The sequence below is a fragment of the Tetrao urogallus genome (genome assembly GCF_951394365.1).
Source record: "Tetrao urogallus genome assembly, chromosome: 6".
NCBI lineage: Eukaryota > Metazoa > Chordata > Aves > Galliformes > Phasianidae > Tetrao > Tetrao urogallus.
Window position 1 is genome coordinate 11,767,466 of NC_136819.1, and position 12,778 is coordinate 11,780,243.

Below are 12,778 nucleotides of genomic sequence, written 5' to 3' on the forward strand. Positions count from 1 at the left end.
TATTTAGTTTGTATTTGTTGCAGAGGAACTTGATTCAGATTGGTGAAACTGAAAACAAAGGTATCTAAAGATTAACACTATTTAAGGCATTCATTCAATCCACCTGCTTTACTGCTTCATCTCTGTTTTAAGTTCTTATTCAGAATTAGTTAACAAAATTAGTCCAAAGGAAATCAGGAACATGAAAACACTTCTGAAGGAAACTACAGATACGCAAGTGCTATAACTACAGCACATCTAGCAGTTAGCCATTATAATATTGACAGGTTCTTCTATTTCAAATAGAAAAATCACTGCAAATACTACCGAGAAGAGATGATATGTATTTCTTTATATATCTTTATAAGAACAACAAAATTATCTTAACACTTGAAATGTCAAAATTACCAAGTCAGAGACAAAAATTAACACTTCTGTTAACCCAATCCAGCAAAGAAAAAAAACAAAAACCCACAAAGACACAAAGCAGTCACAGTATTGCAGAATTAGTTATGTAGGGCCAAATTTTCAGCTCATCTCAAACAAGACACGAGTTTTGGCCTGTGTACTTTTAGATATCAGCCCATAAACTATCCTCCCCCCCACCCCCCCCCGTATACACAACATTGGTTGCACTTCCAATTCTCTTGTGCAGCAAGTGTACACGTACAGGTCACATGCAGGTAAAACTGCCTTCAGAGCTCAGCTGCAGCCACAGCTGTATGCAACACTTGCCATAGGAGTACAAACGTGGCTGAAAATCTGGCCCCACGCTACCAAGAGTGTAAATGCCTCTTCACCACAGTGAGGACATGGAAGTTCCTCATCTGGAAAGCTACAGCAGTTATTTGAAGATATTAGCTGTGTTAGCTCATTAGAAGCAATATTTATTATACAAGAATGAAAGTTTTCTGAAAAATGGATGCATGCGTTGATTTGGATCTGATTTAGGTGTTAAAAATTCAGCAAGCCACAGCGAAGATACAATGGTAAATCAGACATGTCAAGAGCAGTTAGTTCTTACTTTTAAGGTGTTTAAACAAATGTGTAGTGAAATCCATTGCTTAAGGGAGAGTGAGGTGGCTGTGGTACAGAAGGTGAGGGTGCTTTGGGTGGATAGGTCAACTGCTGAGCTAGAAGGGATCACATACAGGAATTAGGCTGCACAATCAAACATTCACATTAAAACAGAGCCACCTCAATTCTCTAACACATGAATAAGGAACCTGATTAGTAATGCAGTGAGGTGTTACACTATTGTAGTTACATGGAACACAAACAACATTTCTAATTGCTTTAGAATTGAATTTCTATTAGTCACGTTAAATTATGCAAATGAACATTCTTCTTCTGAATGAGAAGTTGGACAATTATCTTATGACTGGAACGTACTAAGGAACACACAACACTCGTGCACCCTGATCAAATCCTGCCTTTAAAATCAGATCTGGAAGGGCACCGCTGTTTAATAATTTGGTTTTGAGATTTTTCTGAGGTTGTACAGGTTCTCAGCTTTCCATTGGTTACAGATAAAAAGCAGAAATTAAGAAAATCACAAACAAAAATATTTTTATATGTAACTTTTTATGTAATGCAGTGCACAATAAATCAATTATCAGATCTCAGCTTGAAACTTCAAAATAAAAAATAAAATAGAATAAAAATATTCTTGTCTATAAAGCAGAGTAATTTAAAGACAATAATTCTGAAACAGTCTTAAATTCTGCTTTTTCATTTTAGAAGGCTAAAGGTTTCCAAAAAAACACAATTCAGGAACTAAATTCATAAAATGTGTACATCTTACTTTAATCTTTCAGATTCTTGGCAGGATTTCTATTTGGGAGGTGGATTTCCTACTAGCTCAGAGAAACTCTACAATGCTACGTGACAGGCATTAGACAAATGCACAATCTATACTGAAAGTGAAGTGCATTATCACAGCATCCTAACGTTAGTTATCTGCTTCACAGAAGAAAAATGTAAGGAGTTAAGCCTGAGTCTCTTTCAAAGCAAATCTTGATACAAAATCTGGACATGTAGGTTTGGATTTTCAGCTACAGTTTGCTTCATTGGCAAAAAGCAACTTCAAAAAATATATATTTTAAATTCAAAGAAGAAAATGTGAAGGAATATGTAAAATTGGAATAAATTAGAATGTGCAATCAGCTGTGCGAAGCATCACATTATTTTCTTTTTAAATCACTTTAGATTATCATAAAATGCCCCATAATCCAAAATCCTAAATTCTTTTTACGGATTGCACACCATCAGTCAAAATTAAACTACTCTGGCTGCTTTATTGCTTTTTTAAGAATTTCCAAAATTTGGAATAATTTCAAGTAAGAGTGTTAGCTTTCCCCAGAAGAAGCTAGAACTCATACGGCAAAATGCTGTGTTGGTTCATACCTCCTGAAACACCCAAGTCCCACTCCGTAACCAAAGCATGAAAGTCAGTGTTACAGTACCAAGGACCTCGTTATTAGAACTGGGACCAGACTGCCTGTGGAGAAGACTGAGGATCTGAAAAGCTATTTCTGAAATGCTGCCTTACAATTCTGTTTATTTCTGTTATCTACCCTCCCCATTGAACCACTTTTATTCCTTCAAGTCAGTTAAATCACCCATTGAAACTCTCCTTCGTCTCAAGATTCCTAACTTGAAAACGTATCCCTTCCCCTGAAAACTGCATTCCCCTTAGGTTTAGTTGCCACTGAATCTGTGAGTATACAGCCATATCCAATCCACAGTCTGTTATTACAGATGCATGTTACGTATCTGGATATTAGAATAATCTGTCTTCACTGGGAAAGTCTTGAGGGCTTTTGTGGCAAGTGTCATCCATTTAAACTGACAGCTTCAGATGAGAAATGGGCACACTTTTCTCCATCATAGTTAAGATTCCATTATTTCTATTCTCCATTGGAACAGTGAGCAGTGCCAGTTATAAATGTCTGCCCAGGTACTGGCTAGAATAACTGCTGCATCTGTTACCCTGCCATACAAATCTGTTGACACTTTTTATTTATTTCGACCGTAAAGCAATCGAGAGTGAAATTATCATCTTAACTAACATATTGCAACAGGTCTAGTAATCTCCAGACATCAAGCAGAGTTCATGCATGCTTGTCTTGCTCTGGTCCCTAATCTTGATCACCAAACAGAAATATACCAATACCAATTTTAAGACTTTTAGCCTGCTGTCTCAAGCTGCAAGTGGTTCTACTATACTTTGAATCACAGAAACCAGTGCATCTCTCTTTTAAATATATATATATATTTAAATATATATATATCTCTTATAAATATATATATATTAAGAAGGGTGTGTATATATAAATCCATTTTTTTTAAAATAAGGGACCAATTCACTTTATAAAAATGAGTACAGAAATAGCTCATTTCATGTAATTATAGGGAATTCATTGGAACTATTACTTTTTTAGTGCTATTAGTGGAGTGAGTTTTCAAGTTCCAAACTTTCTGATCACAGTATATTCTCCCACTGAATGTCAAATGCTCAGCATAAACCTTAACTTCTCTTCATGTTATCTATAGACAGCACTCTGCTATTGTGAATATGAATGTTTTGAATACGAATTGCTAAAAAGTTCTCTTAGGCCAGGAGTTCAGCAAAAACCACACACAACTTTATGAGCAGATAGCTGCTTATATAAGAAACAGCTGTTAGTTGGTAAATAACTAAGTATTACCTGCTACCTCCTTGCTCCTCTGAGAGGCTTCAGAAGCCAAAGCGTATGATATGGTAATGATGCGTTCCTGCTCTTGGAGCTGTGAATCTAAATCAACTGAGTTGTGCTTGTCCTGGGCAACAGTAGGCTGTAGATTGTGCATACTAGCAGGAAAGTGCAAAACAACATTAACATTTACAAACATAAAGAAGAGCCCACTGTGCAGAAAAGAAAAAGCTTCAATTCATACAGTAGTGTTTGGATCTCATATGGCAAGCTCCGTATTCAGCTGAATTCCTTTGAAGCAGTGTTAGATATTGTATTTAACTGACTATGGCAAACAAAGACAAGTAATTGCGGCCATTAACACATCAATCACAATTTCTGCTTAGCCTTAAGTACACCTGAAAGTCCTTCGTAGTAAACAAGTTATTTACAGGAAAGCACTATAAAAATGTTATTTCTTTGTATCTGTTCATAACCTTTCTTGTTACTGTCCAGAGGAAGTGATGGTCCTCATGTTCAGACTCATTTACATTCTTTCTAGGAGACTACAGGTACTTGAGGTAACCACATTCATGAAAATGCATGTTTCAGCTGCCTCTACGCTAGCCTGAAGTAGCCAAATTTTATCCTGCTTTTGGCTGGATCTGCGCCTTTGCCTCTCCCCACTCTCACCTACAGGTTGTGTAGTAACAACTTGCTACTATTTTAAGGTGCTCCAAACAAGAAAATGGACATATGCAAAATCTGTCATAACTACAATCTCTGACACTTGGCTTTAAAAAGGAACTTTAAGTATGCTAAGTACAATACATACATTCTGTGTGCATTTTCCCTCCTTACATAATTAAATTGTACAGGAAATAGACTGTTGCATGAAGTTAGATTCCAGTGTTTAACACCAACCTCTGTGTAAGATCAAAAAATAACCGACCTTGATTTAGTAAGAATATTCTTTATCTTCTCTGCTTTACGCTGCCTTGCTGCCCGTTCTTCTGTAGAAAGAGGTTCTTCTGGCTCCAATTCAACATAACGTTCCGGAATCGCAACCTTCTCAGGTTTTGACAACTGTGGAACAAAAACAAGCATCAAGTTTTATCAGCCCAGACTTAAACACTTTGAGATTTAATCTTCTTAACACAAGAATATAGTAAAAGCAATAAAGCACAGGTTTGCACTGTCAATACATGTACCTGCTTCTAAACATTCCCTCTGGAAGTGAGCTGATGCCCTTTTAACAGTGTCTTTTTCCCTTCTTTTAGAAGATAAATCAAACAAATATTAAAGAGGATTACAGAAGAAATTTGAATCAATAGGGAGCCTTTCTTCAGCTCAGCTTTAGAGCCCAAACTAGGACACTGCTTGTAGCTGTTGCAATAGGAAGAAGAAACGATATACAAGAGTGATGAAGCAACCAGAAATTTTAAATGAACATTGAAAGGTATTTATGTCACTCCAGAATTTCCTGTAAGTGAGAGGAGGTATCGCCTCAAGTTTTAATTTAGGTACCACTCTTCTGCATAATCTTTCTCCATGAGCAGCAGAAAAAAAAAACACCACCAATTTATAAACACTTTTGGAAATTACTGGACTGCAGAATCTGAAACGTTAGGTGTTCAAAAGTTGTCCAGGGAACTGACCCACAAATACACCAACACAGTGCAGTTAACAACACATTCAATACACAATTTTGTAGGTTGAAAATTTTAATTATTAAAACTGATTGCACAAAAGCTAGCAATGATTTTTGTGTTAGGATCAGTTTCCTCGCAGAAAGATTTTCTTTCACAGAAGATATCTAAACCACCTAATGAACATACATGAACATAGTTTACAAATGGACACTGAAAGCCAAAGCTTTCAAACTGCTTTTGAATAGCATAAATAGCAAACATGAATAAATAAAAGTGAGAGAAAGAGAACTTTTCTCCTGCAGCTGGATCCAGCTTTGCCTTCAGTGATGAAGATCAGCAATAACAGGCAACGCACAAAGTGCCAAAGCACTCCATAAGTAATTGTCTTTCATAACCTAAAACCGAAATCATAACCTCAAGTTTTTACAGTCCCTTTCAAAAAAAACCCCTAGGTCAATGCTTTCTGAAAATAAGGACTTTTTGTTACTTTTCCTTACCTTCAACTCCAGCTCCCCCACGGAGCAATGTGTATATTTATAGTACAGCTAGCTGAGAATAGCTCACCCTGCCACTTCCAAAACAAGAGTTTTCACGCGAACAGAGGATTTATCAGCCATAAAAGGTACAGCCTTATGAGGTACAGAACTGGCCAGGTGAAGAGGATGGATAAATGAAAAGGAAAAAGACAACTTGAGGAACTGGAGAAAGAAGCTTTAAACCCAGACCTTCAGACTGTTTCAGTCACATTGAGATATGACAGAAATGTCTACATGCACAAATGTTTCTTGCTAGTTTGGACTAGCAAGTGATTCAAGAAGCCCTGGAGGTCTCAAAGAAAACATGCGCTGGCTCACATCTGAAATCTAACATGCCCAGATTCTTCTTCACCATACAGCTTTCCAGCCACTCTGCCCCAAGCCTATAGTGATGCATGGGTGGGGTTGTTGTGACCAAAGTGCAGGACCCGGCACTGGGCCTTGTGAAGCTCATACAATTTTGTCCTCAGCTCAGCAATCAATCTGTTCACATCCCTCTGCTGGGCCTTTCTACCCTAAGGTAGATCAGCACTTTCCTCAGTTCGGTGTCTGCAAACTTACCAAAGGTGCACTCCATCCCCTCATCCAGATTATCAATAAAGATATTAAACAGGGATGGCCTGTTCAGTCAAAGTGCTTCCTACTCTAAAAGTCTTCCTACTGTTAACAATTTCATCGACTTTCCCTCCACTGCGGCATTTCACGCAGCAAATACCTCTGCCTTCCACTAGCTATACTTCTCCCTTTCCACTAGATGGCTCAATCGCATTTCAAACAAATACTGCACTCAGATACCAGAGCTGGAAGCAAATCTCACCCCAGGAACAAGAAGTCACACGAAAAGCCAGCAGAACCTTTTCTGCCATATCAAAACCAAGAGTAAGGTAGCTCTGTGGAACTAGCTTTTACCTCTTAGCACTTTCTTATTTTAAATACTCTTTATGTTGTCATCTTATTTTTTTCTAATTCTCATATAACATTGCCTAACTACCTCTTTTCCCCATGAAGCCTATGTATTTCACAAGGTAGAGCCAACCTTTCCATTTTTTCTCCCCACAAACCTTACAGACACCCCAAGAGCCAGGCCAAAAGTATGCTTTCATTTCAATACCCAGAAGACTCCTTTCAGTTTGAACTTCCAGCTCACTTTTGAAATAAAAGGTGAAAATTAACTACATAAAACTCAAGGTTAATATCAGGGGGAATACATAGGAAGCAAAATTATGAGTGTTACCTCTCTGCTGATGTCTAAATCGTAGTCTTGAGGCTCCAGGTCTGTCTCTGTCACCGCTACTGCTACTGGCTGAACTTTTAACCATTCATTTTCATCCTTGTCTTCTCCACGAATTGCCCTCTCAAGTAGCTGCAAATCAAATTCTTGCTCTCGCTTCCACTGGTAATAGATACAAAACAATTAATAGTGTTCAACCATACTGACAAATTCAACTTTCAGCAATGTACATAACTGTGTCTGCAAAGGCTATTTTGCTGAGAGAATCCACGGAGCAAACTCTTTAACTGATAGAAAAAGAGAAAATGCTGCTGTATTTCTGGCAATTCCTGGCTGGGAGATATAGCAACGCTGAATGGATTTCAGAGTACTGTTTAATTTTATACACAGTGTGCAGCTGTATTAAACTCTATCAAGTATATTAACCACAATGTTACAAATGCTGATGAACGTGGCACCAGCACAAACATCCACAGAAGTACAGATGTCAGTACAAGCAAGTCTGCAGAGTGCTAGCCTTGTCTTAGGCACTCTAACCAGGCAGTGCTGTGCCACTGCAAATCAGTACACAGAAAGGACATTAATACTGCAGGCTGAGAATCACTGCCTGTTAACTCTACATGTCTTTCTAGAAAAAGACTCAGTGATTGAGGTTGGTATTTTTAGTACTAGCATTAACTTGTCTGAAATTCAAACAGTAACTTTAATAACTCCTAAGCTACTTTACACTCTATTAACCCAGCTACCTGCAAAAATTAAAAATCTTACACATTCTCCTTACAAGATAAATATTTAGCAATAACGTAATCAGAGCATAGTTAAATTAAACAGCATAATTTTAAGAGTTCCCACATTATTGCTTAGCAGCCCCTTCACAGCTACATACAATACTGCTCCATAGAAACTCAAGCTTGAGAGCCCTAACAATACATTTGTTCATAAATATCAAAGAACGAAGCTCTGTTGCAGCATCGCCCCATCCAGCAGATATCAGCGACTTTACCATACAGACTTGAAACATATTAAAAGCAGTGGGGAAGAAAAGGGACAGAAACAATAAGATGACCTCCTGAGTAGGAGAGCATGCCATTATGCTTAATAAAAGTGTCTAATATTTCTATTATATCTCTGGCTTGTTTTGGTTGAAGTTTGAACTCTATATGAAGCCCTTAGCCTCCAGGATGCTACTTGCATTATTAAATCTACTTGAAACCTATTCATGCACAAGCTCTCGATATTCACTCAAAAGACACATGTCCTCCATGTATATTTAGGAAGTTAATATACCTAAGAAGGCAATTTCATCTCAAAAATTAAGATTTCTTTTTCGGAATTCAAAGGAGGAAAAATGTTTTATCGTTCTCACACTCCAAACTTGTTATTCTACTCATATTCGAACCAGGCCTGATTGACATAGTATACTTCAAATACACAGAATCATCTTCAAATTATGTTATGTAGGTAAGAAAAACATCAAACCATTATTACAAAGCAGAATTTTTATTGGCTTTGATGTTGCACTTTTACATTAAAAAGGCATTTTATATAACAAATGAGCCCATGTACTGTGATCCATACTTCAAATGCCATTCTACACTTGCGAGCTGACTGATTAAAAATTCGAGTTACACATACAATGCATGTTTTAAGCAAATGTTACATACTGAGCAGCATTTCAATTATACATTTAACTGTTTGCCATTTTGGCTGCTAAATAATTGCAATGCTGTAAGTAATTGTGCTATTGAACATGCTTTTTGCGTTTTGAAGCCCTGTAGGTACAAGAGATGATCTCTGCAAAATACTGCTAGGGCTGAAAGACTCAATTTTAATTCTTTACAGCAAGAAAAAGACCAAGATGGCACCCAATCTATAGATAAAGTACTTGTCACAAATGTTAATAAGGAGTGTCACAAAAATGTTTAAATTCAACTTGTGTATGTTACGCCAGACTTCGGAAACATCAGAAGCTCAGTTTTAGTTCCTCTAATTAAAATATGAAAATAATGGTTCTACTGTAGTTCCATATTCCCCAAGTATTACGTACTACCTTTAATAAGTTTGTGATTGCAAAACAGAAGGCAAAATAGATGGATGTCTCCGAGTTGTGCACTCATATTTACTGGGAAAGTAAATATAAAGAACTGGCTGTAAAATAGTGTTACTGAGCGGTGGGAATGAAAGGCTGAATATTATAAGGGGTGGTTTAAATGCCAGCAACTGACACACATGTACTAAATGCAATTAAGCCTGGTAAAAATTGAGTAGTCCAGTTAGAAATTTTAAAATAACTACAAAATTCTGCAAATTAAAAACAAAACAAGCAAACAAAAAGAGGCATTAGGTATGATGAGTGACGAATCTAAAAGCAAGAGATCTTGTGCAATGAATTAGGTAAAACAAGGTGATCGTTCTAAAGCTCTAGTGGACCAAATGAAAAATAAATTAAAAGGCTACAGCGTAAGTGCAATTACAGTACAATCTTGGTTTAGCACCAAGTGAGCAACTGGGTAGCTTCACCAATTAGAATTGCTTTGGTTAGTATCCAAAACGTATCATTACAAACTTCGATTCTGTACAGCATTTAATCTCAGAACACAACAAAAATTCTTCAGCAGCTTAGATTTGAGCCTTATTAGAATATTCTACATGTTGAGCTTTAAAGGACTTGCTGCAACTGAAACAAATTTGATCTTAAGTTTCTAATGAGTGTGATTAGGTTTCAAAACTTATTATCCATTTCTCCTTAAAAACAGAAACAAAAAAAGAAAAACCAACCACACAACCTGCTTGGCCTAATATTAGCACAGCTATCTTGCAGCCTAATTTGTGAATTTAAAAGAAGAATAACTGTGGTAAGAACATTCTAAAAGGCCCATTCCATTATGAAGCAGTTTGAAAATCCTGTAAGTTTCTTACACTTTCTAAATACAATTCTAGTAAAAAACAATCACATCTCTGAATTCGCTCTAACAGAGTCTCACCTCCATCCACTCAGCACACTGACCTCTGACCAACTTACCTGCCAAATCTGCTACATATACTGTAACTACTAGTAAAAAAACCAACCGTCTGTTAGCTGCACTGTCTGAACTCATTTTATACTGTATAACACTAATTTAATTATACTAGAAGCATCACACACACTCAAGTGAAAGTGCTTGCTAGGAAAAAAAAAATAAATCCAAAGGTATTTCTAGTTTAGTCCTTTTAAGGCATATCTAACATACTGAGCCTATGTCTGCAGAAATGGGCCTGATGAAAGACCGAGATGAAACAGACTGCCTTTCTCCTTGGCTAAGGGTTCTCTTGCGTTCACGAACTAATGCCTTCTGATGTCGTTTCATTCTTTCTAGTTGTTCCTCTGCACTCATCTTGCCTCTTTGGTGGTCTCCAGAGTATAAACGTTCCAAGGCACTCTTTGGTCTCTCCTGAAGAAGTTGTAAGGCACACAAAAAAATGTGTTGGAATTAATAAGTTTATAAGGAGCACACAAATAAGCAGCACCTTTCGCCCACCTTATTTCTAAATTAAGACGATTTTGCTCTATCGTTTGGTATTAATTTGAATATTTCCATGTTATAATATCTATTAGTACAGGTGATTTTGGTTCCAAACTTTGTTTTTATAGATCTATTAGAAATGTAGTAAGTTGCCTTTCTACTTTCTGATTCATTTAAGAGAATTAGAAAATAAACAGTATTAAACCATTGGAGATCGGTCCTCTCCCATGGCATTAGAATCCCATCTCCAGCTATGCAACGTATACTCTGGATTTAAGAAAAATTTGGAAGATCAAGACAGTAGTCTTCAGATGTTCTTTTAAAACTTACCTTGGACCTATCTCTTCGAAGAGTTGCATATGATGAAATGGTAGATGACTGATGCAATCTGGAAGTTGATCCAGACAAGCCTTTATAAGGAAAAAGAAAATGCTTTAAAACCAAGATGTGTCAGATACTTTTTTTTTTTTTTTTTCTCAGTTCAGAAGGTCATGAGAGGCATGAAATTTCATTTCAACCACAACTGTTTTGAGTCACTAACGATCAAAACACAAAAGTCTATGATACTTTGATACTTTAAACATATATTAATGAAATATAGGGTGAACTCAGCTGTACAACAACATATATGCTTTACAAATAATCACATCTATGAAGAAGAACAAACCTTAACAGTGCTTAGAGTTATAGGGATAAAAAAACAAACTACTTTTCCCCAAATATCCTCTCTAATTTCATCTGTTAAATGGTGAAAAGACTTTAGCACAATGAGATCCTAGTGACAAGTCACATTTAGTGTTTGGAGGCATCGCATTTTTATTCTTTACTGCTTCCATTTCATTGACTTCTACATGTATTTCAATACACATACTTTAAAAAAAAAAATCACCTGAGTTTGTGAATACAACACAGAAATAATAAGGAAAAGCAATTGTGAATACAGGAGATATTCTAACTGCTAAATTCACTTTTTCGCTATGCTTTTTGTTTCTTTAAGAATTACATACGAAGCTCCTTTGCCAAAGGATGGTAATCCGTAATAGCACCATTAAAATCACAGATTCTCTAGAACTTCCCAGCACTGTGCAGTTAACCTAAAAATAACAACCTCAAGATAAAGATCACCTCCAGCAAATCCTAAGAGAGAAGCTCCTATGCAAGAAGTTCTGTTAAAAATCAACTATGTTAATTCCTGGCTTACCACGAGTAGGCAATGTCTGGTATCCACTGTCAACAGTTACGAAACCACTGGAAGGTTGGCTGAGGTCACCGCCTATCATTGCTAGTTCTGGTTCACTCACATATGAACGCAGTTCTACCTGTGTGGAAAGATATTTATTGGCTCAAATGACATCACAGACAGCAAGTCTGAAGTCTTAAAACAAATCCCAGCAATTTTGTTTCTGGATTACTGAATCTGTCTCTGCCATTACTGTAACATACAGATCTCTTCCGTTTTCTCTCTCTTCCCTCTCATTACAAGATCTAGCAGTACACATATTTCGCAGACACTACTGTCTGTTATTGCTTCACACGTTCCTCACAGTGCAGACGGTCTATGAGTGCTCACCCTATAATCTCCGTTTACATACTGTCCTAGTTCTCTGTCTCTCTTTCTTTCATCTGACTGACGTTTCAGGCCTCGCACTGACGTGTGTCTGATGACAGTGGCTTCTCTTGGGAGTGGTGGAACAGCTGGTGGCTGATCTTCAGGACTGTATAACTGAGGAAGAGGTGGTCTGGGCGGTGCTTCATCTTCCTGGTCAGAAAAAGCACAGGTATGTGGCAAACTGTCTGGTCTGGAATAAACTGTCTGAAAGTTCATAACATTATACAAATTATTTGTAATTGCTTTACCATGCTCTTCTCTGTCCACCAGAAGCTTGAGTTCTTGAAAGCAAACAAGACCCAAGAAAGCAAATAACCAGTGAACCAAAAGGCATAATTAACTAAACAGCAAGGAAGGCTCTGCTATGGTACATTCTAAAACACTATATAGCTACTGTGAGTAAGCCTCCAGGTTACTAACATAGGACTAGAGGAAATGGCCTCAAGTTGCGCCAGGGGAGATTCAAGTTGGATGTTAGGAAATACTTCTTCTCCGAGAGTGGTCAGACACTGGAATGAGCTGTCCAGGGAGGTGGGAGTCACCATTCCTGGAGGTGTTCAAGGAATGTTTAGATGTTGTACTGAGGGACACTGT

General features: G+C 37.2%; 1 protein-coding gene across 1 annotated transcript in view; it reads right to left on the bottom strand.

Annotated features, from left to right (window-relative positions):
• Positions 1 to 1,014: 1,014 nt before the first annotated feature.
• The window catches only part of PLEKHA7 (pleckstrin homology domain containing A7), a gene marked incomplete at both ends in the record, with an annotated part of 137,022 nt that continues 125,258 nt past the window's right edge, over positions 1,015 to 12,778 (bottom strand). The window contains 8 exons of the mRNA XM_079537213.1: positions 1,015 to 1,112; positions 3,690 to 3,832; positions 4,606 to 4,739; positions 7,076 to 7,234; positions 10,303 to 10,503; positions 10,906 to 10,985; positions 11,777 to 11,894; positions 12,146 to 12,334. Of these exons, the coding sequence (XP_079393339.1) occupies positions 1,015 to 1,112; positions 3,690 to 3,832; positions 4,606 to 4,739; positions 7,076 to 7,234; positions 10,303 to 10,503; positions 10,906 to 10,985; positions 11,777 to 11,894; positions 12,146 to 12,334 (1,122 nt within the window). The remainder of the gene's footprint in view (positions 1,113 to 3,689; positions 3,833 to 4,605; positions 4,740 to 7,075; positions 7,235 to 10,302; positions 10,504 to 10,905; positions 10,986 to 11,776; positions 11,895 to 12,145; positions 12,335 to 12,778) is intronic.